The sequence below is a fragment of the Sylvia atricapilla genome, chromosome 1 (genome assembly GCF_009819655.1).
Source record: "Sylvia atricapilla isolate bSylAtr1 chromosome 1, bSylAtr1.pri, whole genome shotgun sequence".
NCBI lineage: Eukaryota > Metazoa > Chordata > Aves > Passeriformes > Sylviidae > Sylvia > Sylvia atricapilla.
In genome coordinates, this window is record NC_089140.1 from 105,272,977 (window position 1) to 105,300,193 (window position 27,217).

The following is a 27,217-nucleotide window of genomic DNA, read 5'->3' on the forward strand; positions in this document are numbered from 1 at the left end:
TACTACTTTCACCATGTGAAAGAAGTGAAAGTGCTTCTCATTACCTGGTCTGTTTTGGTTTTTAAAGTGTATGTGACACAAAACCTGTTTGATTTCGAAATAGCCTGGTTCTAGGAAATTTTAAAGAATATTTATAAGTTTAATTTTTTCATTACGTCAGTTTAGACAGCTAAAGTGCTCTTTTGGTGCACAGCTGATCAGCTATAGGGCTGCTGTTTGAATTCTGAAGTTTTTATGGCACTTTTAATTTATTCCAGTAGTTTAATGAAAGCATTCTTTCCTAATATAAACTTTGTAACATTTGTGTTTCTCAAGCTTTCTTAAACAGCTTTCCTTTTGAAGAGGGCAAGAGTTTATGTGACAGATTTTGCTTTTGGGTCAGGATTTTAGTTTGGCTCTATAGTCTACACTTGATGCAGTCTCCTTCTTGTTCTAACGTCCTGTGTTTTGATATACATCATGGATGGTTTGGGAGGACATAAGCTGCTTTGCTTTTTGGTAAAAGTAAATTGAAATACAAGATCCCAGTGCTGATGAACCTTCAGTTCACTGGGGTAGAACCACGCTAGTCTGAAACACAGGACATAATGTCTCCTTCCCTCCCCCTGAGTCTCTGTAGTGCCACCACAGTCCTCAGTGCTGAGTTCTGCTGTGTGGATGGTTAACCAGCAGATGGAGACCTCGGTGAGAGAGGTCTCAACCTATTGAGAGCAGATTGTCCCCGTGCCACCCATGGAGGGCCACAGAGGAGCAGGGATCCTCACTGCAGCCGTGGGGAGAGTGTTTTCCTGAAGGAATAAAGCTTGTGGAGAGGACCCGTGATGGGGCAGGGGAAAAGTGTGAGGAGCTGTTATGGACTGACCCTCCATTGCCCATCTGCTCCCAAAGGGTTGTCAAGCACTGGAACAGGCTGCCCAGAGGAGTGGTTGAAAAACTATCCCTGCAAGTATTTAGGAGACGTGTAGACATGGTGCTCAGGGACATGGTTTAGTGGTGATTGTGGTGGTGTTAGGTTAATGGTTGGACTTGATGGTCTTAAGGGCCTTTTCCAACCAAAAAGATGATGTGATCTACCCTGGGAGGAAGCAGGGAGATAGAGGAGTTTGGAATGAAGGGTTGCAGTTGTCTCTGCAAGGTGAAGAAAAGGTGTTTTAGTTTTTGTTTTTCTCACCATCCACTTTTTTTTTTTTTTTAATTAGCTATGAATTTCTCCCAAGTCAAATCTCATCTCTTTTGCCTGTGATGATGATTGGTAAATTGGTAAATAATTTCACTTTTAGCTTGACCTAAAAGCTGTTTCATTTTATTTTCACTCTGTGTCCTGTTGAGGAGAGAGAGTGAGAGACAGGTTGGGTGGACACCTGACAGCCAGACAAGGTCAGCCTACCACCCTTATGTTGAACTTTAATTCTTTCAATATTCTTTAACACATATTATTGATCTAAATAATTTTGTTTGTATTATGACCATGAATATGAGTTTAGGATCACATTATGTGATCAGTAGTGGCACCTTGTTTTACTCTTTTTTTAGCATTTGAAGTTCAAGGTCTCTTAGTCCACGGTGACCAGAAGCATACAAATCTGCTTCTTCCTTCAGACCTCTGGTGCAGTGGTTAGACATCCTGTAACAGGATTACTTGCCTCCACCTGCCCTACAATTCTTTGTTTCTCATGGCAATAGTGTTGTGCAGCACCTCAAAGAATGGGATTGGGAAACCAGTTCTGCTGAATATTGTTCCTCCTGGCTGTTTTCCATTCTGGTGTATTTCTTTATGCAGTTTGCATTTCAGCTCTGCAAAAACCTTTTGCTTGAATAATGGAAAGAATGGAGCAGCATAGTCAGGTGAGGCATACACTGAGGTGGTGTTGGTGCTGGAATCATGTGTCGGGGAATGGATGAAGAAAGGCCGTATCTATCAGGATGTTGTTTAAGATCTGTGAGATACAGATATGTCCCTTTAGATCAGACGCTTCAAGTACAGACATGCACTGTTCTTTTTTTGCGTCTCAGACACTATGGTCAGTAAAATGGCTTGAGTCAAATATCTTTGTACAATTTTTTTTTCTTGATCTTTCATAAAGAAATTTTGCTGAGTTTTGTGTAGCTAATTTTGCCTCACTGTCAAGAAGTGTTTAGTTTTTACTGAAGTAAAAACAGTGAGATGACTTACTCTGTATCACATGATTCCTGATTATACCTCTGTTTTGCCCTTTTTCCTGCTGTTTGCTCATATGGAACAATTCTACAGCACCCAATTCCTTGGTCCTTTCACATCCAGAATAAATGTATTTCTTGGCCAAATGCTTTCCTAAAAGTTCAACAGCCATTAAAAAAGGATATAATCAAAAGATGTGTAACTTCTGTTTCTATGTGAAATACCAATTTAGCAATCAGTTAGAAAAAAAAAAACACAAAACAAATACTACCTCTCAACCCCAAGCACCATAACTAGTTAGACTTTTTAAACAAGGTGACAACAACACTAACAAGATATTTCAGTGCATTTAATGCATCCACTCTTGAAGACTTTGGCTTTGAAACAAAAGAAATAGTAAAATGCTTCAATGCAATCCCTGGACCAAGAGGGGTATGGTCGCACTGAGAGTCAAGTGAAGGACTGCAAATGTGTTGCAAAGAATCTTAAGGGCGTCTGGTACAGGAAGAGAATGGGGGATCTGGTGGTGCCTAGTCTGCAGAGGAGAAGGCCCAGGGAGATCTTAAGAGTGGATATAAATACCTGATGAATGTTGTAAAGAGGATGGAGTCAGGCTCTTTTCAGTCAAGTGACAGAGCAAGAGGTAATGGGAACAAATTGAAATACAGGAATTTCCACTGAAACAGAAGAAACATTTTGTCCTAGGGATGGTTGAACACTGGAATATGCTGTGTCGTTGAGTCTGTTCTTGGTGGTGCTCAAAACTTTGACTGGATATGGTCCTGGGCAGCCAGCTCTAGTTTACCCTGCTTTGAGCAGTGGTTGTTGGAAGAAACAACTTCCAAATGTTCCAACCTCAGCTATTACATGTTTCTGTGAAATGATCAAACAAGAAGGCATTTCCTTCAGTTTTGCCTTTCCAACTGTTGATTTTTCTTTGCTACAGATGGCTCAGCTGTTGGGTATAAGTGAGTAATAGCTTTATAGTGAATTTGGCAGTCATTTCTGAAAGCATCCCTGCTGGAGGGGGCAAAATCCATTCATTTTCCTTACTTAATTTCAAACTGATCTGGTTTTTTTTAAGGGGAAGTAGCTGGGAAAATTCTGTGTTACTCTAGCTTCTTAGTGCTCATTTCTGTCTGGTGCTACAGACTGAATGTTAGTGCTTCTCTCTTCTATCGCTCATTTTTTTCCAAACAGCAGCAGAATCTGATAATTTTTTTTAATAATCTTATGGCTGTTCAGAACGGGTGGATGGAGACTCTGTGGCTGATAATTTTCACTGTGCTGCAGCTTGGCAGAGCTGTAGACTAAAGCCTTGAGGATCAATTTTTGTGGAAGGCTTGGTGGAACCCATGCTGGTGGGTTACATCTGGTCTGTCTCTGGCACTTTCTTTTTTTAAAAAAACCCCAGAATAACAGTAAAATGCTTCAGAAATGGTAACAGATTTTCATGAAGCTAATGACATATCCAAGAGAGCTGAATTTTTTTCCTGTATAAAAAAGAACAGAGACAAGCACTTGCATTTTCCAGTACAGAAAATGTGTGAGTCAAACCAGTAATTTTCAGGCTGCCACACACAGCTGAGCATAGTAGCCTTTGTGATATAACGTGTGTTGATAGCTGTACTCCAGAGATAAAATTCTAGATTGCCCTGTGTATTTTGATAAGCACATTTCTGACCTTGTAAACTTCTAGTTAAAAGATTTCTCATTTTCTTTCTCTCCTTTGTAGAGATGGAAGGAATCAGACATAGCCTTTCAGCTTTTTTAGCTGGGAGAAGATAGAATATTTTAGGAACAGACTGACAACTGGAGATACAAGGCAAAGTCCACTATCTTTTCCCCTCAGTGATATGGGCTGATAGGGTATAAGCAGCAGCCTTTCTTTATTGTTAACTTTCTAGTTTATGGTTTCAAATCATAGTGGTGTGCAACACAAGTCTGTGTAGCGATGCAGCAACGTTTTTAATTTTTAGTTTTCTTTTTGTTTTCCTTCCACAGGTATCAAGCATGATGGGACTATGTGTGATACGTGTCGACAGCAGCCTATCATTGGCATCCGATGGAAATGTGCTGAATGCACAAATTATGACTTGTGCACAGTTTGCTATCACGGGGACAAGCACCACTTGAGGCATCGTTTTTACAGAATTACCACGCCCGGAAGTGAAAGGTAAAAACTAACTTTTTCCTTGTGAAATCAAGTAGAAACAGATATTGGTGGTTAATTTTTAGACTGAACATTTGGTTACTGAAATTTGGATTAGGTGAGAGAGTGGCTTGAGGTTAGATTCTGTTTCTGTGAGGAGGATAGTTAGGGTAAGTGTTTGGATCTTGGAAAACATGGAAATTTTAGGAAGAATGGAGTACAGGAAAAAGGATATGATTATTCAGTTTTGCTTAATCTCCTTGAGGCCTTCCTAATTTTTGTGTTCTCATGTAGTGGCTTTAAAACAAAGGCAATTACCTTCATACTGTGTGTAATCACAAAAAGATTTGTCAGTGAATTCTCAATGTGAAGGTTTAATTAGGTTCAATAACGACATGGACAGACTGAGGGAAAACATTCTCCTTAAAGGTTATTTAAACCAGAATGGTCTGGGAATTAAAACTTGGACTTGAACTGCATAAACTGCTCACTACAGGAAGCAGAGGAAAGATGCTATGAAGGGTTGTTCTACCCTTGCCTTGGTTTTCATGTTCTTAAGCATCTATTATCATCTCTCAGGGGAGAACTCTGAACAAAATTGCATTTAGTGTGTTCTTGACTTTAAATAACTTGTCTCAGTCCAAAGCCCCTCTCTGTCATGATTTATCTACCAGTTAAGTGAGAACAGTGATATTTGCCTGCTGCTAAATCTTGGAGAGCTGTGGAAAAACACTGCATAAAGGCTGCACACAAAGGCGGTGTCACCTCTGTGAGGTTTCCTGAATGTTCTTTCATTAAATCATAAAAAAAAAAAATAAATTTATATGTGGTGCTCATTTGAATGTGACATATGTAAGACAACATTTATATCTTATTCCTGGAGAAGTTAGATTTACAAGTCTGCTGTAAATTAGTGGTGTGCTTTAATCAGTTCTTTTACAGTTAAGGGAAGTGGCTGGAGCACATAACCTGGGGTCTCAAATTGTGTCTTATGGGGTCTGTGTTTACATTCTCAAGTGTTTGCTTAAAAGTTTTAACTGTGGCTCAGATGCTCAAGTCAGTGGCTTAATCAAAATGTAAGAACTTCTTTATGTTTTTTGGAGGCTCGCACCAGTAGCTTTAGGTATCAAATGGCTATCATAAACTTATTCCCAATTGGAATGCTGAATGCAGAACAAGACTTAGAAGTGGGACTTAGAAATGCTGGCTTAATGTAGTTAAAGGTGACAAAATACATATGTTTTCTATTTATTTCTTTTTTTGAGGTCTTGTCGCTTCTGAGAATGCTTGCCAGACTTTTTTCTTTCTTAAGCTGAGGTTTCCTTTGTAGTTTTAAGAGGTTGGTTATGGTGAATACAGCACAAGTTTTAGTTTCGAAGATAGGTTGTACACTGTGTGTTATATTGGTGGAAATTTTTTGCATCTTGTCACTTTCTTCCTTTCATTGTTTACTCTCACTGAGCTCTTATCTAGAAGGCAGCTTCTTCTGCCAGGGAGCTGTTTCTATTGGAACAAGCTTAGCTGAGAAAAAATGATGGAAGTTAACTGTTTCAGGGAGGAGAAAAGGGCAAAACAGCACTGTTGAATTTGAGGGATGTCTCACAGGAAAAATGGGGAGAGACATGTAAGAACATTTAGATAAAGGGAAGCATAAGCTCTTACTATTCTATTTTTCAGTCTGGGATATCGTATGCGTGGCATAATGAAGTAATGTATGTAGGTTTGTCTCAGTTTTGTCGGTGTTGATAACTTTTAAAGAAGCTTCTCTAAACAAGATTACTTTGTGTTTTTGCTAACTTTTATTTTTCTTAGAAAAAAAAAAAGGCCAATATTTTCATGTGCTCTTTCTGACAGTTAAACTTTTTCCTTGTGTGCCATCTGCTGGATGTTAAAAGTTATCAGGAGGCTGAGAAATTTCCTCAAGTGGTCAGGAAATATTCTAAATGTCAGCTGAAAAATTCTTTTGTCTGGCAACATGTTCCTGGTATGAAGTAAGAAGCCTTGCTGCTTGAAAATTGGTGGCTTTTGAGATGATTATTTCTAGTTAAATAATCATGAACTTTTCTGTTTAGGGTTATCTACTTCAGTGCTGTTGAATTCAGAAGGAAAATAAGAGATTTGCTTTGAAAAAAATGTATAATATGACTAAAAAAAAATGGATGTTACTATATTGACTTAATTTTGCCAAGATATGCTATAAAAAGCATGCTATAAAAATGAGAGAGGAGGGAAAAGAGATCCTTTTAATAGCATAATTCTGAATAAGAGTGACAAGGCAGTTGTGGGACAGATGTATTGGCTTAGAGTGCAGAAACACAGAAATGTGTTTATATGGCTCTGCATGTACTTTGATGATATTAATAATGTAAGTACAGATCTGTATACGAGCATTTGCAAGATGAGTGCTGGTATTAGGAAGTCTGGAGAAAAAAGTTAGAATTAAAAAGATAATTATAAACATTCAATAAATCAGATTTTGGAAGATTGTGGGATTTTGTTTTGTATACTGCTTGTGTGATTCATGCCCTGAAATCTGCAGTTGTGGCTTATTTGTGTTTTAAGATGCTCTCCTTCCCATCCCCAAAGATTTGTTTTGGACTTCCTTTATTATCTTGACGTTTGTGGGTTCTTCTTTTAATAACTTCAGGGTATTGTTGGAGTCTCGACGTAAATCAAAGAAAATTACAGCAAGAGGAATCTTTGCAGGTGCCAGGGTTGTGCGAGGAGTTGACTGGCAATGGGAAGATCAAGATGGTGGCAATGGGCGTAGAGGAAAGGTAAAAATAAAACTGGTTTGAACAAGAAGCTGCACCTTTTTTTGCTCATGTAATGGCCTCAGTGGCCTTTTTAATTATAGAGCAAATAAACAATCATAAAAGCTACTATTTGAATTGGCTGGCCATTTTTTTAATCTTATCTTGTAAGACTTAAGCATTTGGAAAGAGAGATGGGTCTGTATGCCATAACCATACTCATAACCGTACCATACCCAGTTCTTTTACATTTTAATTTGCATTTTTTAAAATATCAGCACAGAACTTTTGTAATCATTAATTTTTTGCTACGGTTGTCTCTTTAAGATTGACTTGTATCAGCATATCTTGAGCATATTTCAGCATTACTAGAGAGCTGGTATAAAAACAGAACTATCAAGAGTAGCCCTTTGTGGTCATCACTGCATTCTATAGTCTTACTGCTTGTAGGCCAGCACATTTGTGTATCTCATGGTCTTGGTTTTCAGTGCTGGCACCCTAGGGCTTTTCACCTAATGATTATAGGGACTTCTCCAGTTTAAAATTAAAAGCTTTGCAGGTTTTAGGTGTGGATATTACGTTACTGGCTTAGGACAATATAGGAAGTGAAAGACATTTTCCCTCTCCTTTTGTACTCTTGTTAAACACATTGGTTCTGGAAATAAAACTTCATCTTTTAACATAGTGCACAGCCACCGGGCATGTTAAACCAGACATACTGAAGCAATTAAAATAATTTTCATCCTGTTTTTCATGGTTAAATTCCATTTCTGGTAAGAACATATCAAAGCAATTCAGATTTTGTTCTCTGCTTGTGTAGTTAGATAACCTCCAAATATACACAAGAAAAATAGGCCTACAAAGCATTTTTTCAGACTGCTGTCTTAACGCACTTGCATTCAGCAGAAAACAGCTTCAGAGCAAGTTTTATCAGGTTTAGTAAAACTGCAATATCATTAATTATTTTGAAGAGATGAGTAAGTTTTTAAGTTTAAATTGTGCTTTTGAGTCTTTGCTCTAGAAACCATTTTCTCATTTTCACAACTGAATAGGTAACTGAAATCCAAGACTGGAGTGCGTCGAGTCCACATAGCGCAGCATATGTTCTTTGGGACAATGGTGCTAAAAACCTTTACAGAGTTGGCTTTGAGGGCATGGTAAGTATAAAAGAATACAAAGGGTGAAATGCATGATGGGGGAAGGGCAGTAAGAATAACTTGTGCTTTATGATCCTGCTTTTGTAATATGCTTTGTCAGTTTGCATGCTGGTAATCAGGTCATTGTGAATCCAGCTGTAAGGGTCATGCATATGTATTAGTAAGAAAGTCTGATCTGGGAATTTATTAAATGTGAATAACTACAAGTTAAGAGCTGCTTTTTGCCATAGTAAATATTTGCATCACAGACATTTATCTTTCTGTGGTACTGTTGTGTTTAAATTAAAATTCAGAAAAGAACGGTAAGCATAGTTACAAACTTTTTAAAAAACCCTATTCTTCAACTACTGAAATCTTCAGTTCACTTCAAATTTTGGTGTGATTACTGCAGGATTTGCAGTTTTTAAATTGCTGTCAACACTTGGAATGCTATTGAGAGCAATTTCCTTTTTGCAAATGGGAAGGTGTTGAATTGCAACCTTAATTTGCTTTAGCGCTAAATTTTTCTGTTTCCTTTTGAAGCTTCTCCAGCAACAACTTCTGCTTTTGAGAGAAAATGGGTCAGACTCTAGCCTAAGTGCCTTCTGTTGCTGGGTTTTCTTATCCTAATGTGGGTCAAGGAAAGGTTATTTGGATTATCAGCTGCTTAAAACATCTTAATTAGCATTTTCTCTGCATGATTTTTTGTTTGATTGTGCAGAGGAAAACCATGTTAATTTAACATTGAAGTGTCATCTTGTCAGATGTGTAACAGTAATAAAATGTTTAACAATGACCAGTTACTTTGTTGAATGTGAACTGTTTGACCTTATAGCCTCACTTAAAGTTTATTTTTATACTTAAAATGGAAATAGATACCACTTCTGTAGTAAATACATATTTTAGTGTTACATTTAAAAAGTGTGAAGTAATTTAGTGTGGGTCAGCTTTTTTGATTTGTTAAGATCCTAGGGGTAAAATATGAGTCAGTATTAAATGATGTACTTCATGGTGTCCTCTAGTTCTAAAGAAAATTCCTTATACACTGGCATGCATGTTGTATTTTGCAGTATAATATTAAATCAATGTTTGGTATCTTCCCTCTTGTGATGCATGGAAAAGTAACAGTTACAAAATCTAGATAGAATGAGATACAGATCAACTGATCTTTTTGTTGTTGTAGTTGTTATGACTTCAGTTGCTATGTTAAAAATTTTGGACTACATAGTAAAAGTGCTGTGGAATTACTGAAGATTCCTTCTGGCCTTAGGAGAAAAGTGTATTGGAGATTAGTTATATTCTGCTTTGAAATAGTTATTCCCTTAATAAAAAAATGATATATATTTTAAATCAACTACATTCTGTTTCCAAACTTTTGCCACTTCTGAAAGTGTTAAGTATTTCTAGAAAACTCCATTAAGTACTGCAACTGTAAATTTGAAGGGGCAATGGTGACCTTTCACATGAGTTTTGTAGGAATAGAAATATTTGGTCAATTAAAAAAAAGTGTGTTAAACTGTGTGTGAGAGTACATACATAGATGTATTTAAGATAATAGAGAAAAAAATGTACATGTGGATGTATAGAAAGGATAATTTGAGGCTGTGTAAGTAGTGCTTACCTGATTGTAATCCATTCCTACACTAACTTTATCTTTGGTGTTTTCATCAATGCAATGAAATTTCAGACAGAATGGATTCTTGGATATATGTGAGAGTCTTTTGAATGTAATGCTTAATTTTATAACTGATTAATAATTTGTTAAGGGTACAATTTATTATTATTGTTTACTACTATTTATGTGCTATTATGTAAAGCTGAGACTGTCAGAAAGTCCACATAAAGTTAGGGCAAACTTGTTTTGGTACTTGGAAAATCGGTTTAAAAGGTCCAGAAAATGTGGAATCAACAATACTCAAGAGTGTGTACCCATGTAAATACAGCTGGGAAGAGACCCTGACTTGCAAATGGATAACACTTGACTCATGCTAATGGAGCTGATTAAAGAAACACAGCTCATTATTGTAAGTCAGTGTTCTTGTTTGATAGCTGATAGGCTGCATCTGGTCCTCAAAATTAATCTATCTGGCCTGCCAGATTTGGAGAGATGAGGTTTGGCTGGTGGGGCAGCAGGTGCTGGCTGAAAACATGCATTTATTTCTGGTCAGATACTTGGAGGTTTTATTTGTGTTTGCTGTGTTTACATATGAAGTGGCTGAGAAGTGCATCTTGCTTTTTTTTTTTTTTTTTTTTGGTGTGAAGTCTGACATTTAAATCTGGGAGCTTCTGTTGCAACAGGCCACAATTTACTGAATTGGCATTCGTGTTTATGATGCTGTTAGGTCAGATAAAATGTTTGCTGCATCCTTAGTAGGAATAAACTACTGTTGGCTTATATGGTTGGTTACACTGCTCACATTTCTTACCTGTATGTACTCAGAGTTCTGAGCCAAACTGAGCTGTTAATCACATAACCTGCTTTAGAAATGTGTGAACATGTCCTTTTGCAATAAAGAGAGGTCATATGGAATTAAAAAGTTAATGGGAAGACTATGATTTTGCTTTGGGAGCTTGTGTCTGGGTTTTATTTCTTAGAATCACATGAACTGAGGATGTAAAGCTGGTGACTTCCCTTAGTTTTCAGTGCAAAATAGTTCCATCTGCGGGAGTATCCTAAATCAATTTTGTTATTTAGGAATCTGTTTCTTTCAGAATTTCTTTGCTCGCTACCACTTGTGGGTTTTTGCTGCTATTAGCTTTCCCATGTGTCTTGTTATGGATGATTGTGCTTTCATCTGTGTAGCCTCTGAAAGAAGTATCTGTAGTTATCATCCATCATTGTCACAGTGATCTGTAAGCCATCTGTGTCGGTGTACTTTTCCACAAATTCCAAATAGTGAGTGCATAAGGCAAGTTGAGATTGCCTACCTCTAGGTGATAGGTAATTAATGTACATTCACTGAACTCTTTTTGATTTAACATGAAGTTATTATTTGAAATTGCTCTAGATGATAAATGTTAAGTGCAAGGTAAATGTCTTGGTAAACTAGGCATTGTATGTGAGTGTTACAAAATGTACAGAGATGCGCCTTCCACTGTGGTTAAAACTGTCAGATCTGTAATGTCAGTCAAATCTTCAGTTCTTTGGTCATTTATCTTGTCAGCACAACAGAGAAAATAAGATATTTAGGAAGGAACAACAAAAATATTTTCTTAGTTTAGTGTCCTTCTGTTTCTTCTAGGTGCTGACCATAATTGTTTTAAAAAACAATCAAGACTTTTTGGTCACCTTTACACAAGCAGCAGATGTTTTTTAATACATAACCTGTGGTATAAGTTAAATGTCAGTAAGAAAATTAGGTGGTCAGCTGTTTTTGAATCCAGAGAGGAAAAAGAGGCTTATGTTTACCTTGTGCATTTTTTTGTATTCATCAGTAGACTTTGTTTTGCTTCTTTTTTATGTAGTCACATTTGTCCTGTAGTCTCAACCAAGTCGAGTTTTTTATCTTTCTGTGTTGTGAAGAAAAATAATTCCATTAAGCAGAGATGTATCTACTGATCATTTTCCAATTTATAATATTAACTCACAAGGAAGACTGTGTCTTCCTTTAGGAAAAAAGTTACATGTGCAAAGCTTTTATAAGTGCCTATAATAAATAGTGAGGTTACAAACCATTCACTCAGAATTTGCCTGAGGTCTGCTTTCCTCTGTAAGAAACTGTTATTATTGGTTTTGTGCCTCATACTTCTTTGGCATTTCAGTCACTTTCTCTACCATCTTCTACTTTCTCCATTTATTGCTTCACTTTTCCCAGCTTCTTGAAGCTGAGAAGGATTTGAGTTCATGAAATTTGAAATATGGCATTTCTTATAAACCTTTAGCTAAAACTTACGGATTTATCCAGTCTCTTGTTTCCTTAATCTGGTGACAAAGCAGCATGGCACTGAACTTTTTCCATTTGCTTCGAAGGGGCTGATTTTCTTGCCAAAAGCTGTTGTGAGTTTAAAGACTTCAAGTGACTTTTACTGTATGTATTCATTGCTACTTTGAACAACTGCAGCTGTGGCACTATTCCTGCTGGTGTATCTATAAGATCAGTATTAATTGCTCCCCTGATATTTGCTGATGATGTTAGATGCTCTATAAGTTCATTTGGATCAAACATTGCTCTTTTTTTTCAGTAGCACAGCTAGTTCTCTTTTCAAGTCTGTAGACCCTCCCTCTCTGGCTTTGATGGATGGCTTTCCATATTGATTGGAATAACTTAATAATTCTTTCTATAGTCATCTGCTCCTGCTGCTTTGTTTTCCTCCTCAAGGTCAGGGATAATAGTGCTTTTACACAATCTGCCAGCAGTGCTGACCTTTCTCTACATTTTCTCATTCTCTGAAGTTTTATGAAGGTGATATTGCTGCTGTTTATTTCCATTGGTATAATTGGATGGTATGTCACAGTAAAGTGTTACATTTACTGTATTTCCCATTTGACTGGGCAAGTCATGATCTCTGTGTAATACAGTCACATACTGCTGGATTGCAGGTATTTGGGAAGTTAAAGTATGGATGCTAGAAGACCAAAGTTCTCCAATGTAGGCAAAACCTTTACTCACATGCATCAGCTGTTACTGCTGATCTGCAAGTTGTGCTGTGCAATGTCTGATTCCCAAGGTTTTCCTTGAGTTCTCATTGACTCCCTGCTTAACTGGGCTTTCTATCTGTAATTTTACACAAATTCTATGAAATCTATAGCTTATTTTTCTGTTTCCTGAGAGAATCCTACTTGGGGTTTATCAAACAATGACTCCATCAAATCATTGTAGAAAAGCTGATTTGTTTGTCTCCACCACGTATTTACATTACACCCAGCTTCACAGTTGTTAGTTCTTTTTCTGGTGGTGCCACTGAGAGGCTAAAACTTGTATTCTAACATCCCTTATTTTGGTACTTTCCCTTTTACGCTTGCACATGTCATCTCCAAACAATCTGCTATTTTGATTGATTTTGAAGTCTCAGGGTGACTCATAACTTTTAGAAATCCCGGTGGGGTTCTCTGAAGTGCAAAGCCTGTGCATCCAGGCTCCATCCATGTGTGGTTTTGCTCCATGTGCACTAGGGGGGCCTCTTGCCATGCACTCCTCAGAGTAGGGTTACCAGGAGCTTACCATGATCCCTGATTTTTTTTTATTTAAATTATTCGAGCAGGAGAAAGCTTATTTTCCTTTTCTGAGAAGCATAACAGCCGAGTGCTAGAAGGAAAATTGTAGTTGCTTACCCAGCTTTTGGGACACTGAAATACAACTAAGTACAGTTTTCTGTCTTAAAACTCCAGAATCTTGTTTAGGTTTGGTTATATTTTAAGGCATTTGCAGGCCTTTATCATGTTAATAATACTTTTCTTAGTAGAGCTGTTTGCCAAGTTGCCGAAGGCACTCTGCTTATATAAAATACATAAGTTATTTTGTACTACAGTGTCTTACCTTTCTGTGTGTTTTGGGTCCTCCATTAACTTTTTGAAGACTTCTGGAAAAAAAAAAAAGAAGATACATTTCCTCGCTTTTTTGCAATATCAGAACAGACTCTTGTTTTATTCTTTAGCAATGTAACATTGACTACATCATGTAAGAGAAAGGAAGACAGTTGTGAAGCTGAGGTTGGACACCAAGCTACCACTTAGTATTTCAACCAAGCATATCATTATACTCCAGGAATAAACTGTGTGCAGGGCACAGTACAGGCAGGGCAAAATACAAGTGCAGGTTTCTGAGTTTGATTTTTTTTTCTATTAAATTTAGGATACTGCAACAGGCTTCCTTGTAATGTCATCTGCAAAATAGTGATTGGCCTTTTAAATGAACGTTTTGTTTCTTCTGCTAGGTTTTAGCCATCAGTCTGTTCAGTGCATTAACACTTTCTGTAACACAATCCATCTTTCACCCTGATTTTGCCTGGCAGGGAGGAGAGCTTATGGACTCTCCTGCACTCTATTCTTAGCGTTCTGAAGAATGTGACAGCAGCTCTTGCATGTGCACCCCTCCTTGTCTCCTTCACAGACAGCTGGTTGTTGCCTGCCACGGAGGGCTTGTATTCAGTGGGTGAGACCCAGTGCTCCCGGGCACATTCAGTCTCCCTCGTTCCGGGGAATGAATGAGTTTGCCATCTGGGATGGGCCGCACAGCCCCTTTGTCTGCGGCCGACCTAAACCCGGCACCTGCCCACCGGGTGGCAGCATCCTGTTGCAGGCCTTCTGCTGCCGTGCTGAGCAAGCTCTTTCTCTGCTTTCTCAGGGGATTTCAAGAGTGGCTAAAATCTCATTGTTTTCCTTTAGCTGTCTTCATCATTTTTCCAAAGTGGCGACACATTCTTTGTAGATCAGGACATACACTGAGTTTTGTATTGTTTCTGACTGCTTACCAGTTGCCAAGGGTGGTATTGTGCTCGTCAGAGCTTTGATGGTTTGGAGGAGTTCAGAGTTTTCATTTTAATCCTTTTGCGGGAGGATATTCTGTCAATAAATCTCAGGCATGGGTAAAAGAATTGTTCAAGTTGTGAAAAAAACCCCAGCTTGTTGTTGTTGTGTTCAGTTGTGGTTAATTGTATCACTACCACCACCTGTCCCCTACTTCCTCCCCCACGTCATAGAATATTCTGACATATTTTTGCAGTTTCCAATCTCCATCCCAACTTACTTTGTGCACAAAAATGCCCTTTGTTTAGTGAGAATTGTTTCATAAGGAACAATGGCATTTGATAGCTATTTGGAATTAAGCATTACACAGGCAAAAAACCTAAAGGAAAGGAGAATTTTAGAAAATCATCTGGCTTTATGAATAGGACTTAGTTACCATGCTTGAAATTTCTTTTCTCATAATATGAAACAGTTTTATGAAGGATGAGCTTTAGAACTTAAGAATTTGTTTAGCTCAGTGTAGTATTTTGTTATTTTTAAGTAATACTCTTCTGCATATTTTTAATAGAAAACTTTTCATTTTATAGAATCAGAGTGGCAAGTTTTCTTGAAGTTAAATATGAATCTGTCAAAAACTGTTGGGAAGAGTGAGTGGCCCAGGCAGGCATTAAATGATGTTTCCTTGCTTGTGTTCACAGATTTCTTTTTAAAAAAGGAAAAATAACTTAACAGAACAATGCAAAGATGCTGTGTGTTGGTTCCTGTCTTTGAACTAAAAATTTCTGATCCTTTATAGCATCTTATATTTGTAAAGGTTATTCAAGTCTTGAGAATGTCAAGGGTGATGGATTGGAAAGTATTTGAGATTGCGTGCATCATGGGACATGTTTTTTGTACCCATAATTTTCAGCCTTTCTTAATTAAATATTTCAGTTCTAGTTTCACTGACCTGGAGACTCGGTCACTGAGGACTAAAGTTGTCTCAATCTCTCTCTGTAGTCTGACCTGAAATGTGTTCAAGATGCAAAAGGAGGCTCTTTCTACAGAGACCATTGTCCTGTGTTAGGTAAGTTGAGGGTGAAGTAAATGCATGTTGGTTTGTATTAATTATACTCATTCTAGCTTTCCTTTTTAAATGTCATCCAAAAGGACTGTCTTTACTAGTGAAATGTAAATAGTAACTTTTGTATGCACTAATGATAAATAGTCATGCTTTTCTAAATTGTATTTGGTATCAGTGTGCCAAGGGAATGGCATGGGAGCTTTTAAGTGTTCATTAAGTTATAAACTGTGTTGTGTGTCCTGTGCACTGTATTTCTAAAGAGCCAAACATAGTTGTTTGTTCTTACAGACCTAGCTTAAACAGTAAGAGATGTAATAAATCTTAACTCCTTGCACAGAAGCACTGTTTTATTGACACCAGAATGTTTGTGTGTCCAGATGTCTAACACAATATGATAGCTTTTAAGATCCCAGCTAGACCCCATATTGGAGCCTGTCACAGGTATTTAGCATTTTCCACTGTTGCTGCTGTTTGCCTTAAAAACTCCACAAGAAACACACCGATTCTGTTGCCAGAGGTTCCAAAGTTTTTTTGCCTGTTGGCCACTACTGTTGCAGAGACATTGGTGTGGAGTCTCCATTGCTGGAAGTGTTGAAAACTTGTAGATATGGACTTGGAATAGGGCTCAATGGTGAACATGGTGGTTGGACTTGAAAATCTCAAAGGTCTTTTCCAACCTGAACAAATCTGTGACTCTCAGAAATTACCTTCCATTCTTTAAATTACTTGGAAAATTAGTATGGTGATGTAAACTTTTTTTTCCTTATTCCCTTTCAGGTGAGCAGAATGGTAACAGAAACCCTGGTGGGCTGCAAATAGGTGACCTTGTAAACATTGACCTCGACTTGGAAATTGTGCAGTCTTTGCAGCATGGTCACGGAGGATGGACTGATGGCATGTTTGAAACTTTAACAACAACTGGAACAGTTTGTGGCATCGATGAGGACCATGACATTGTAGTACAGTATCCAAGTGGCAACAGGTTTGTTCTATAGCCTTCATTGTTGCATCACACTTCCCTTATCTTCAGTGCTTCCCTTATCTTCAAGCTTTCTCTTGTCCTTTTGTGTATTTTAAAATTTCCTTCTAGATGAGTAATGGGGAATTATCTTTGAGGATGCTTTAGTGGGAAAAGAAGTTTTGCTGCCTCTCTCTTGGTGAAAATTAGAGTCCAAAATAATATATTATGTTGTAGACTATCTTATTTGAAAAGTGTAGTATTTCAAGCAGGAACTTCCTTTTTAATTAAAAGCTGTGTATCCCATGCTTTCAAGGTAATAACAATTCATTGTGGGTTTTCAGGATAAGGGTTTAAGAGGACAGATGACAAACTCTGGGGGAATCTTGTCTAAACTGGAGTCACCTTGGCATGATCCATATCTAGCCTTTTATTATTCAAAGGAATGTTAGTTTATGTAAAAACAGACCAAGAATAGGAGGTACTGGGGAAGCCAAAACCACTTCCTGCAGGCAGTTTAGGTTTGAATTTTGCTTAGCTGCATCCACAGTAACAAGACTCAAACCCACCTGACAGCAGGGTTTGAATCTGGTATGGCCACATGGTTTTCTGTTCTACTGCTCTCAAGTATTGGGCTTATCTTTAAAAAGTAGTTGATGAATGGAATATCATTTCAGTTTTATATGGGGTTTGACCTGTTCAGTTTGTCCAGAAAGAATTAACAGTATATTGCTCATTCAGGATTTCCTTCAAGATATTGTTTGTTAATATTGCAAAGTAATGCAGAACAAAGCTGTTTTCCCAGATAAAGGCATGCAAGCGGCTTTTCTTCTGGCGGTCATGTCAGCAGAGTCAGTGACAGGAGCTGCTCTGTCTTGTGGTCTCCTCCCTGACTAAACAGCTAAATGCCTCTAAATCAGTAAAACTTATACTACAAATAGGATAGTTTGATCGAAAATTGAGGTATGTTTGGGACATCCATTTAATTGAAAAGTATTGTTATAATTTAATGTTGCGTCTTTTGACCTGAAGGGAGGGGCCAAAATTCTGTGTTCTTCCCATGTAGTTTCCTGACAGTTCAGTCCTTGTGAGACAGCTTGGATCTGCTGCTTTTCAACCAGTTATTTCCTATCCCTGGAAAAATAAAGCAACTGTATTGCTACTTTCAGGACTCTTACACTGCTGTCAGCTTGCTTCCCCTTAGGCAGGATATTTCTTAATTGCCTTTACAAATATATATCTCTGAAGATTATCCCTGAAATTAATTTATGAGCCACAAGTAATGAATTAATGAGCCACAGGCAAGTTTATGGACAAAAAATGGATAACAACAAATATAGTATCCATAGTATTCAGTCACAGAAAGTTTGTAGGCATACAAGCAGAAACTTACCCAAAAGAGAATTTTTAAACATATATTTTTTCTTTGTGTGTTTAATATCTACTTTAAATGATTCATTGTTTAGGTGGACATTTAATCCAGCTGTTCTCACCAAGGCAAATGTTGTCCGGAGTGGAGATGCTGCTCAAGGTGCAGAAGGAGGTACCTCTCAATTCCAAGTGGGTGACCTTGTTCAAGTGTGTTACGACCTGGAGAGAATCAAGCTTCTCCAGAGAGGTCACGGGGAGTGGGCTGAGGCAATGCTTCCGGTGAGTAGCTGTGTGTTTGCATTCATAGAAGGCTAAAGCTTGTACAGTATTTCTAGTTATTATTGGTAATGTACCTGGAGGCTGCAGGAATCTAAAAAGGATTTTCTTCTGAGTTCTCCTCAAATGCAGTGTAATTAATACTTGGTCGTGTGTAGCAATGTGCTTAGCCTAATGAAACCTATCTAAAAGTGGTGGTGATTGTACTGTTAAACAATCGACTTCATAAAATTTATATAATATTAAAAATAAAATATTTAGAAATCAGGATATTTTATTTGCTTTTGATATTTTTAATTCAGACTTTAGGTAAAGTTGGTCGGGTTCAGCAGATCTATTCAGACAGTGACTTGAAGGTAGAGGTTTGTGGGACATCTTGGACCTATAATCCAGCAGCTGTCTCAAAGGTGGCATCGGCAGGATCTGCTATAAGTAATGCATCTGGTGGTAAGTTTGAAGAATAACCAGTAATATATGTATGGCAAGTAATTGTGTTATTTAAAAAATTGTTATTAGGTAATAATCCATTGTTTGTATGCAAGGTTAATAATTGACTTGGAGTTTAGGTAATTGAAGTTTTACTTGAGAAAGATAAGAAAAAAAAGCTTGCAGTCAGTATGGAGATGTTGTTATATTGATCAGGTGCTTCTGTTCGGTCACAGTGCAGGTGTGTCTTTGGAGGTCCACTCTTAAGGACTTCAAAAGTGGTTGGAAGGGACATCAGATTGAAACAGGGACTAAGGCATGCAGAGTTTATCACTGGCAGTAACAAGCAGCCTCCTTGTTCAATAGGTGGTTTAAGATAGCAGGCACAGGTGAGAGATCTGTTGCAGGTGGTTTTTTATTGTAACTCAGGAATTTATTTCTTTAAAATGTCTGTCTTAAAATTTGGTCAGACATCCTATGACTAATTACAGTGGGATTTTCTGGTGTCTATGTAATCACGCTTCGTTTTTGTTGAACATGCTGTCATTCATACAATAACAAGGCAGAAAGACTGTCCAGCATGTTTTGTGTTCTGTCGACAGTTTCAGAGATCAGTTGAAACTGGAATTTTCTTTTTTTTAGTCGTAGCTAGTTGTTCTTTCCTCTTCCTATATTTGCTTTAAAGCCAAGAAAACTTTTTGCATAATTTTCTAGATTTTTTCCGAAGGAGGCATAGATGCAGTAAGTTTTCTCAATAAGGAACTGAGCACAGTGGCCATAAGACTATCTACACAAGTAATACAACTTAGTGTTTCAAATCACAGAAGACTGGCTATACCTGATGGTAGAGTGTTTGTAACAGCAATACAGAAGTTCATGTTTTTACCTTGTCTCCCACCCTTTTGTGTTTTGTGGAAGAAAAGCTATTTTTGGTTCAACCATCTTTGTTCTGAAGTGTCTAATGTGGCAGTCTCCACTCTCTAAAGGGTACTAGGGTACAGCACTTGTTTCAAACTTAGTAATTTTATAGTTGCTCTTTTATGATAGTTTCTGTATTACTGTGTATGTAGCCTTAGAAACACAACAAATGTAGCTGGGGGTTTTTTTTCTGTTCTTGTGTAATTAGAATTGTAATCTTAGTTGTTCTTTGGTTAACAATTACAGAGAGATTGTCCCAGCTGTTGAAAAAATTATTTGAAACCCAGGAATCTGGAGATCTCAATGAAGAATTGGTTAAAGCTGCTGCCAATGGAGATGTTGCTAAAGTAGAAGACTTGCTCAAGAGGCCAGACGTAGATGTGAGTGTTCTGTTTTGAGTATCTCTTTTGGGGGCCCCTAGTACTAAAGGAAGTGCAGCTGTTCTGAATACTCCTTGCCAGTTGGTACTGTGTCTTCTCAGAAGTAGTACAGCTACTTCCAGTGTCTCTTCTCCTGTTCGTTATCCTATGAAATGTGAGTGGGCTATGTGAACACAGAGTTGTACATACTTTCTTGCTGGACAGATTTTGTGTTCTTTTGTCTGCCATGAATTAAGATACTTTTCAACCTCTGGCTTCCAGAGTTGGTGCAGAGAGAGAATGTTCAGAATTACTGAAGAATCTTCTTTTTTCCAGGGGGGATAGAAGGAAGGAGGGTAGATTTTTCAGGGTGTTTTTGCTGTTGTTTGTTTTATTAACTCAAGAGGTAGATTGTCTAATTTGTTCTCCATCAGATTCCTTTTACCAACTTGTCTAATACTGAAAAGTCTAAAAGAGAATGCTTAGTAATTATAGGAGTTCATTTAGGGAACATGTTTTAAATACAGCAGTTAAGAGTCTGAACTTCTGTGGTTCTGAGCACTGATTTTTAGCTTAAGATTTTACAAAACATGGGTTTCTGTTCAGACTCTCTCCTGTTGTTGCCATAAATTTGGCAAGGAAGTTATTGTACCATAGAGCAGAGCATAGGTATATATCTGAGACTTGTTCTCAAAAATCTTGCCTTTACAGGAGTCAACCAAAGATGAATGTTTTTAATCCAAGTGTCATTAATCATGAATGTCTTAATGTTTGTTATAAATCCATTTCTTCCTCTTTCCTTCAGTCTAGCTGATATAGAAATGAAATAGAGAAGACCTAGGAGACCTGTATATGCTAAGAAGGCATCTTAAAACTGTTCATTTGATTGTATGCTAATGTGTGCTGTTGCTTTAAGTTTTCTGCTGCTAAACAGCCTCAGAGGTGTGTGTGTGTCCGTGTCTTTTAACTCACCTGCAAGTGTTGGCATTCCAGGTGAACGGGCAGTGTGCTGGACACACGGCTATGCAAGCTGCTAGCCAGAATGGCCACGTCGACATTTTGAAGTTGCTTCTGAAACAGAACGTGGATGTAGAAGCAGAGGTAACCTAAACGTAAACAAAATATGCTTTATGTGTCCTTAAACTTTTTTACATGCATGACAATTCTGCTTGACTTGCCTTCTTTTTCAATGCCAGAGAGAGGGAAAAGCTGCTTTTATTACTGTAATTGTGTACCCAAATTAGACTCCTACTGATGCCTTAAGTGACCCCCTGTCCATCTTGGGTGGAGCCATGGCCAGGCTCTTGTACTGCCCAAGGTGTATCCTTTGAAGGCCTTTTAAAAAGTACCTACTTTATTCTTTAACACTGTCTAGTCTCTGTTTTAGGTAGCCTCTCAAGTCATCACTACTAACAGTATTATAAAGGCTCAATATCTAGTTCTTTAACATTCTTATTAAATGAAATATAAGTAAACTAATAGAGCTGTGTAAGCCAGTATGCCATGAAGCCCCTTCTTTCTGTCCTTTGGTTTTATTTCAACAGTAGAATGCAGTAGGAACTCTGCTTGTGACATTGAGGGGAAAATATGTCAGATGCTGCACCTCCAGATGCTTGTCGTGCTTCTTATATATATACAAAGTTCAGTTAGGAGAAATCTTCCAATTCTTAACTAAACCAAATTTAAGCAGAAAGCAATAGCAGTATCTTTAGGTAGAAACTGCTGGCTCTGCATCCAGTTTTTCAGTGCCTTTTTTTAACCTTCACTGAAAATGAGAGAGTGTCTCTTGTTTAGGTTTTTTAAAATAATTATTTGTGAGAATTATCTATCAGTATACTGTGATATTCACATTTTAAATTGATTTTTACTTAATTATTTACACAGAATGCATTGATATTGAACCATTCCTCATTTTGTGAGGCACAAGAAGGATCTGTTACATTTGATTTACTAAGTATAAAAACCAAAGCCTAGTGGGATGCTGAGGAATTAATTGTGCACCCAGATGTTTATATAACAGAAAAATAACTGCAAATGCTTGGGCATGTAGCATTATATTGTCTTTGATATAAAGAAGTTATGGAATCAAGCAGAAGTTATTACATCAAGCATTAACGAGGCAGCATAATTATTGGAATTAAAATTATTTTGTATTTTCCGATATACCATTAATTTACAGATGTTTCATGCTAGATTCTAAAGATGGCTAAGATTGATACAATGCATACTTGCTGTGAAGTAACTCCATGTTAGAAGTGGTGATTTCACTGCAGTACTAAGTAAATACTGTTAAAATTAGTCTAAACTGCTTCTTGTCTGTACTGTGATGTTCAGAGCTACCATGTTAATCAAGTAGTGGACTAAAGAGAGGGTTAGAAGCATTAAAGAGGTTGGTAGAATTACTACTTAAGCTGTTTGAAAACAATACACCTGGTAATCTGCTAGCACTAGAATTGAGAAGACTTTCATGTTTGCTCAGGCTTCAGAAACACCATCACACTAGCGTAAAACATTGTCAGGGATGTTACCTGACTTTTAAAGCAGTCTTCACATAACTGTGTTGCTTAAGTGAAGATGATATTCCCACTTGATTATATAATTGGCTTAGTTGCTATAATATTAATAATATTAGATTAGTAGTTATATTTTTCAGGCTTTAAAAATGTAAGCTGTTTATCAATATTTATATATCTATATAATGTTTAGAAACATAATTAATTCCTTATAAAATGCAAAGATTCAGCAGAGCTATCCCATTAAGCAGAGAGCAAAAATGTAGTCCATTTACTTCACTGTTGTGGTCTGAGGCATGGAAGCAGTGGATAAAAATCCTTACTTTCGTTGCTTTATAGCTAAGTGGGATATTTTTACACTTACAGTCATTATATACTCATGCGGAGTATATACGTTCATGGTGACATTTTCTGGGAATATCCTCATTGTTATTGCCTGTGTTTTTTCATGATGTCTTAATATAGACTACAAGTGGCCTCTGTTTAGTTAGAGAGCAGTTGGTTATTGACATAGCTCAAAAACCTTATGTAGAAGGTAAAAATATGTAACCTTCTAGGCTGCAGACATTAATGGTTGTCAGTTATTATATTAACAGTACTGACAGTATTATACTGTTGGAATGTATAGAGATGTAGTGCTTTTAATATTTAAATTTATATCTAAATGTAAGTCTTAAGGACAGATGATTTACTAGTTGCTAGCTTTTTCTAGATGGTTTATTGCTGTTGTGTAGGATTTAGTTCCAGAGATGATTTGTTTTGATGCTGAGCTAAAAAAAGGCCTGCATGATCTTGGACCTCTGCTCATTAAAGTAAGAGTTCTATACATTAAAACTTTATAAAATCAGGCAATTGTGTCTCAGAATTGAAATATGGTAAAACTAAAACATTCAGTAATTATATGGGGTTTCATCCATAACTATCTCAGTGTACTTCTCAGATTGCAAATATGAAAAGACAAATGACCATGCCTCTGGGAAACCAAGTGCTCTGTAAGTACAAGGCTTATGGCAGTTTAGGACTAGTGGCACACTCTAGATAAGGTTTGCCTCATAATGATCCTTATAACCAGATGAAAAATATAGAGAAGATTCCCTTTCTGATCTTTTCCCCTTCCAAATGCTCTGGCTTTGGCTTCTTTTGACTCTTGGTTCATGTTAGATGAGCCTGAGAAGGAATCCCTTGCTCTGAGAAGGCAACTTGGTAGCATGGGGTTGATTTGAAAGGAATAAAAGTATCTTTTCAAAAGCTGTTGAAACTGCTATTTAACACCCTGACCCTGTCTTGAAAACCATATCCATATTTTCAAAAAGGTACATTCGATAATTAAGGCATAAGTCTTCTTCCACCATTTAAAATGCTGTAACTAGTCTCATTGTGCAAATACAGTTTATGCCAAGAGCTATTAATTTTTGCATTGTTTTAAAATATATTAGAAATGTGTTATATATAATAAAAAATACTTTTGAAAGATGTTGCTGAAGAAACAAATTGATGAGAAACTTAAGCTTACTTAAGTTTAGGAGAGGCAGTGAGCCTTTGATCAGTCATGATTTTATTTTATAATTTTCAGTGTCTCTCTGTTTTCAAAATAGAATCCTACAAATGCATGGTTATATTAAACTATGCACAAATACTCAGAAAATAGCTTATGGAAGTTATTGCATCGTGTGTAACTTCCATTTTACATCTGTCTTTTATATACTGTCATTAATGCTGTAATCACTTGATTGATATTTTAAAATGTTTCATGTTGTACAGTGAACTTCTATGAATGTTAAAATAGCCTAAACTGACAAATATGACTTTCACATTTTAATTCTCAGTTTGAGTGAAACTGAAACAAACTGAATCAGAGTTTTAATGCCATGAATCATCAACACAGAATCAGAACTTCTAGTTAATGTCAGATCAGCCACAAATTTCCTTTGGAAAAGGCTTATTAAGTGAAGACCAAAACCAGCATAGTAAATCCTAATAAATACTAACCTAATCGTATGAAAAAGGAAATATTCATGTCTTGCACTATGGTTTGGAATCTGTAACACTTTCCAGGCTACAGGAAGAACTACTTTAGGATATTAAGTGTAATACTGTTTGGATGTTGGATTTTGTTTGTGGGTTGGTTTTTTTTTTTTTTTTTCTTGACAGTGTTTTTTTTGTAGTAAAAAACACAAATGAAGCCATGAACAAATCACACAAAGATTCAAGACAATAGTTGTATATGCTGTAGAGTATCATATATTGTAGAACATGTGTGCTTATATGTAAACCGATTCTTCATTCTCTATTGCAGCAGTTTAAGCAATTATTTAATTAGGTATTTTAATGGTATCATGGTAGTCTCAATTTTCTTATTACATCGAATATGGACAGTTGTTAGTTGAAATAATCTTCTTGTTTAAATGTGAAGGAAATGTGAAATGTAGCAGGTTAAATGAATGTTTCACTGTAGGACAAGGATGGAGACAGGGCTGTCCATCACGCAGCCTTCGGTGACGAGGGCGCCGTAATTGAGGTTTTGCACCGAGGCAGCGCAGATTTGAACGCTCGCAACAAGCGCAGGCAGACTCCACTCCATATTGCTGTCAACAAAGGTCACCTGCAAGTTGTCAAGACTTTACTGGACTTTGGCTGCCACCCCAGTCTCCAGGTAAAGTAAATTTTAATGTAGGGTCACTTTTGAGCTACTGAATTGTATAAAAAATTATGTAAAATGGGACTGAGAGGAACAGACATTGTAAAGTTGTCTGTCTCAACCTTTACATGGTGATGTGATCAACTGTAAGAAAAATGCTATTAAGTCTGTTTGTTTTCTTGACAACTAGATTGACTTCTGGTTTGTTCTAGACAGTTGATACTAACTAGTATTTTCACAATCTGTAGTTATTTCTAATTGTTAACTTTCCTGCCTGATTAATTACTCCTATATGCAACCCACAACTCCGTGCTCCTTCTGCAAGCTACAGTTTAGCAGGACAATGATACTCTGGAATGTTTTGTTAAAAGAAACCTTTTATTTTTTTATCAAAACAGATCTATCATTGATAGATTGAGTTATTGAGTCAGATTCACTTTCAAATATTCAGCTTTTTTATCTAAAAAGCCCTCATGCGTAGGATCTCGAGTACCATAATTTCACAGGGAATTTAATCTGTAATGAAGGTGATGGAAGCAGTAGCATAAGTGCAATGTCCTGTTTAGAAGGTAGTGTGGAAATGTGCTATCTGATAAGCAGGTATCCACACTGTTTAATGCAGCTTCATGAAGTGCATTAGTAAAACAAATGAGAATGGGTAAGTTTGAAGAGATTTGCACCAGAAAAAGCTGTAGTGGCCTGAGCAAATCAAGATATGCGGTAATAAGATATTACTTCTTTGTTTTGTCGTGTCAATAATCAGGGTTTTTTTTGAGCTATATATACACATAAAAGAAGATGAGCAAAAACTTTTTTGAAATTAGTGAGCATAGTGATTGTTTATTTATCTCCTTCCACCTGACTCTTAAAGTATTGTCTTGGTCTTGCTGAGGTTGAGCTGTTATGTCCATCTAAATCCTGTTTAGTGCTTGTTGAATAGTAGGTATAATAAGGAATCTGATGTGCTGAGACCGGGAAAAGATGACTGTAAGTCACACAGGAACATATGGGTAGCCAAATTGGATTTGCCTGAGTTTAAATGACAGAATTTTGTTTCAGTTGAAAAAGTCAGTAGAATGGTGCAAGGATGCTTCATCTGGAAAATATAATTGCTATTGAAAAAATGAACTTTCAGATTCAGCATGTGTGCTGAGGAACTGCAATGTGCAAATGTGAGTAGGTGATTGATTTTGTCAATGGGAGCACAGGGGAGTAAGACTCAGGCATGACTGGAATTTAACTGGCCAGCGCTGTACTACTGTGGCCTCTTCGCTGTGTAAACAGAAACATATATTAGTTTGTAAACAGAAAATCCAGGAAATATAAATTAAACCAAATAAAAGATACATCATTTAGTTCTGGCAAATTGGTTCACACTGGTTTAAGTGTTTCCATATTCTGGCACTTTTTGTTTGGCAATTTTTGGTTCTCACTGTAGAGATCTGTTTTTGTACTAGTGTGTTGCTAAAACATTCAGTTTCTGTGTTAGTGAGCTTGCAGTTGAGTCAGTGTTGGTGACAAAAGACTTCCTAACTTATATGGTGCAAGAATTTTACTGGAAGCATAAATCTGGAGATTTTGCCTATTTAGCTGCAAATAAGCTTAAATGGAAGTGTTTTCTTGCTGTTGGTTAGGGGCATTTCTCTTCAGTCCAGCCATTTGAGTCCTTGAATAAGTAATGTACAAAATGCTTCTAGGAATAAAAAGTATTTTTTTCCTTATTTGAGATATTTGAAAAATAAAACATCAAGCTTTGCCTGTTCAGTTGTGTAGTCAAGTATTGCCATGTACCTTGTGTAATATAATCTTGTATTAGCTGTAACAAGTTAAAAAGCTTAATATTGCTTTATGACATTGGCTTTTGCTTCATGGAAAATGATACGTTTCAGTTAAAGTAACAGATATGTCTACTTCTAGTACCTGGATTGCTTTTCATTTTGATTTGCCTATGTTTTAATTTCACACTGTCATTTTGGTATTGTCTTCTACATGGTTAATTGCTGGCTGAACTTAGCATTTGTAACTCAAAATTCCATACCTCCTTCTGCCTAACTAGTCTTCCCTCTGTCATATTAGTTGTTGTTTCTGTC

The 27,217-nt window shown here is 37.0% G+C and overlaps 1 protein-coding gene across 3 annotated transcripts in view; it reads left to right on the plus strand.

Annotated features, from left to right (window-relative positions):
• The window catches only part of MIB1 (MIB E3 ubiquitin protein ligase 1), a 77,109-nt gene that overhangs the window by 5,247 nt on the left and 44,645 nt on the right, over positions 1 to 27,217 (plus strand). For all 3 annotated transcript variants that reach the window (XM_066329697.1, XM_066329704.1, XM_066329713.1), the window contains exons 2-11: positions 4,163 to 4,334; positions 6,958 to 7,087; positions 8,116 to 8,220; positions 15,605 to 15,671; positions 16,446 to 16,650; positions 18,093 to 18,276; positions 18,576 to 18,720; positions 19,864 to 19,997; positions 20,970 to 21,077; positions 24,945 to 25,142. In XM_066329697.1, coding sequence (XP_066185794.1) covers positions 4,163 to 4,334; positions 6,958 to 7,087; positions 8,116 to 8,220; positions 15,605 to 15,671; positions 16,446 to 16,650; positions 18,093 to 18,276; positions 18,576 to 18,720; positions 19,864 to 19,997; positions 20,970 to 21,077; positions 24,945 to 25,142 — 1,448 coding nt within the window. The remainder of the gene's footprint in view (positions 1 to 4,162; positions 4,335 to 6,957; positions 7,088 to 8,115; positions 8,221 to 15,604; positions 15,672 to 16,445; positions 16,651 to 18,092; positions 18,277 to 18,575; positions 18,721 to 19,863; positions 19,998 to 20,969; positions 21,078 to 24,944; positions 25,143 to 27,217) is intronic.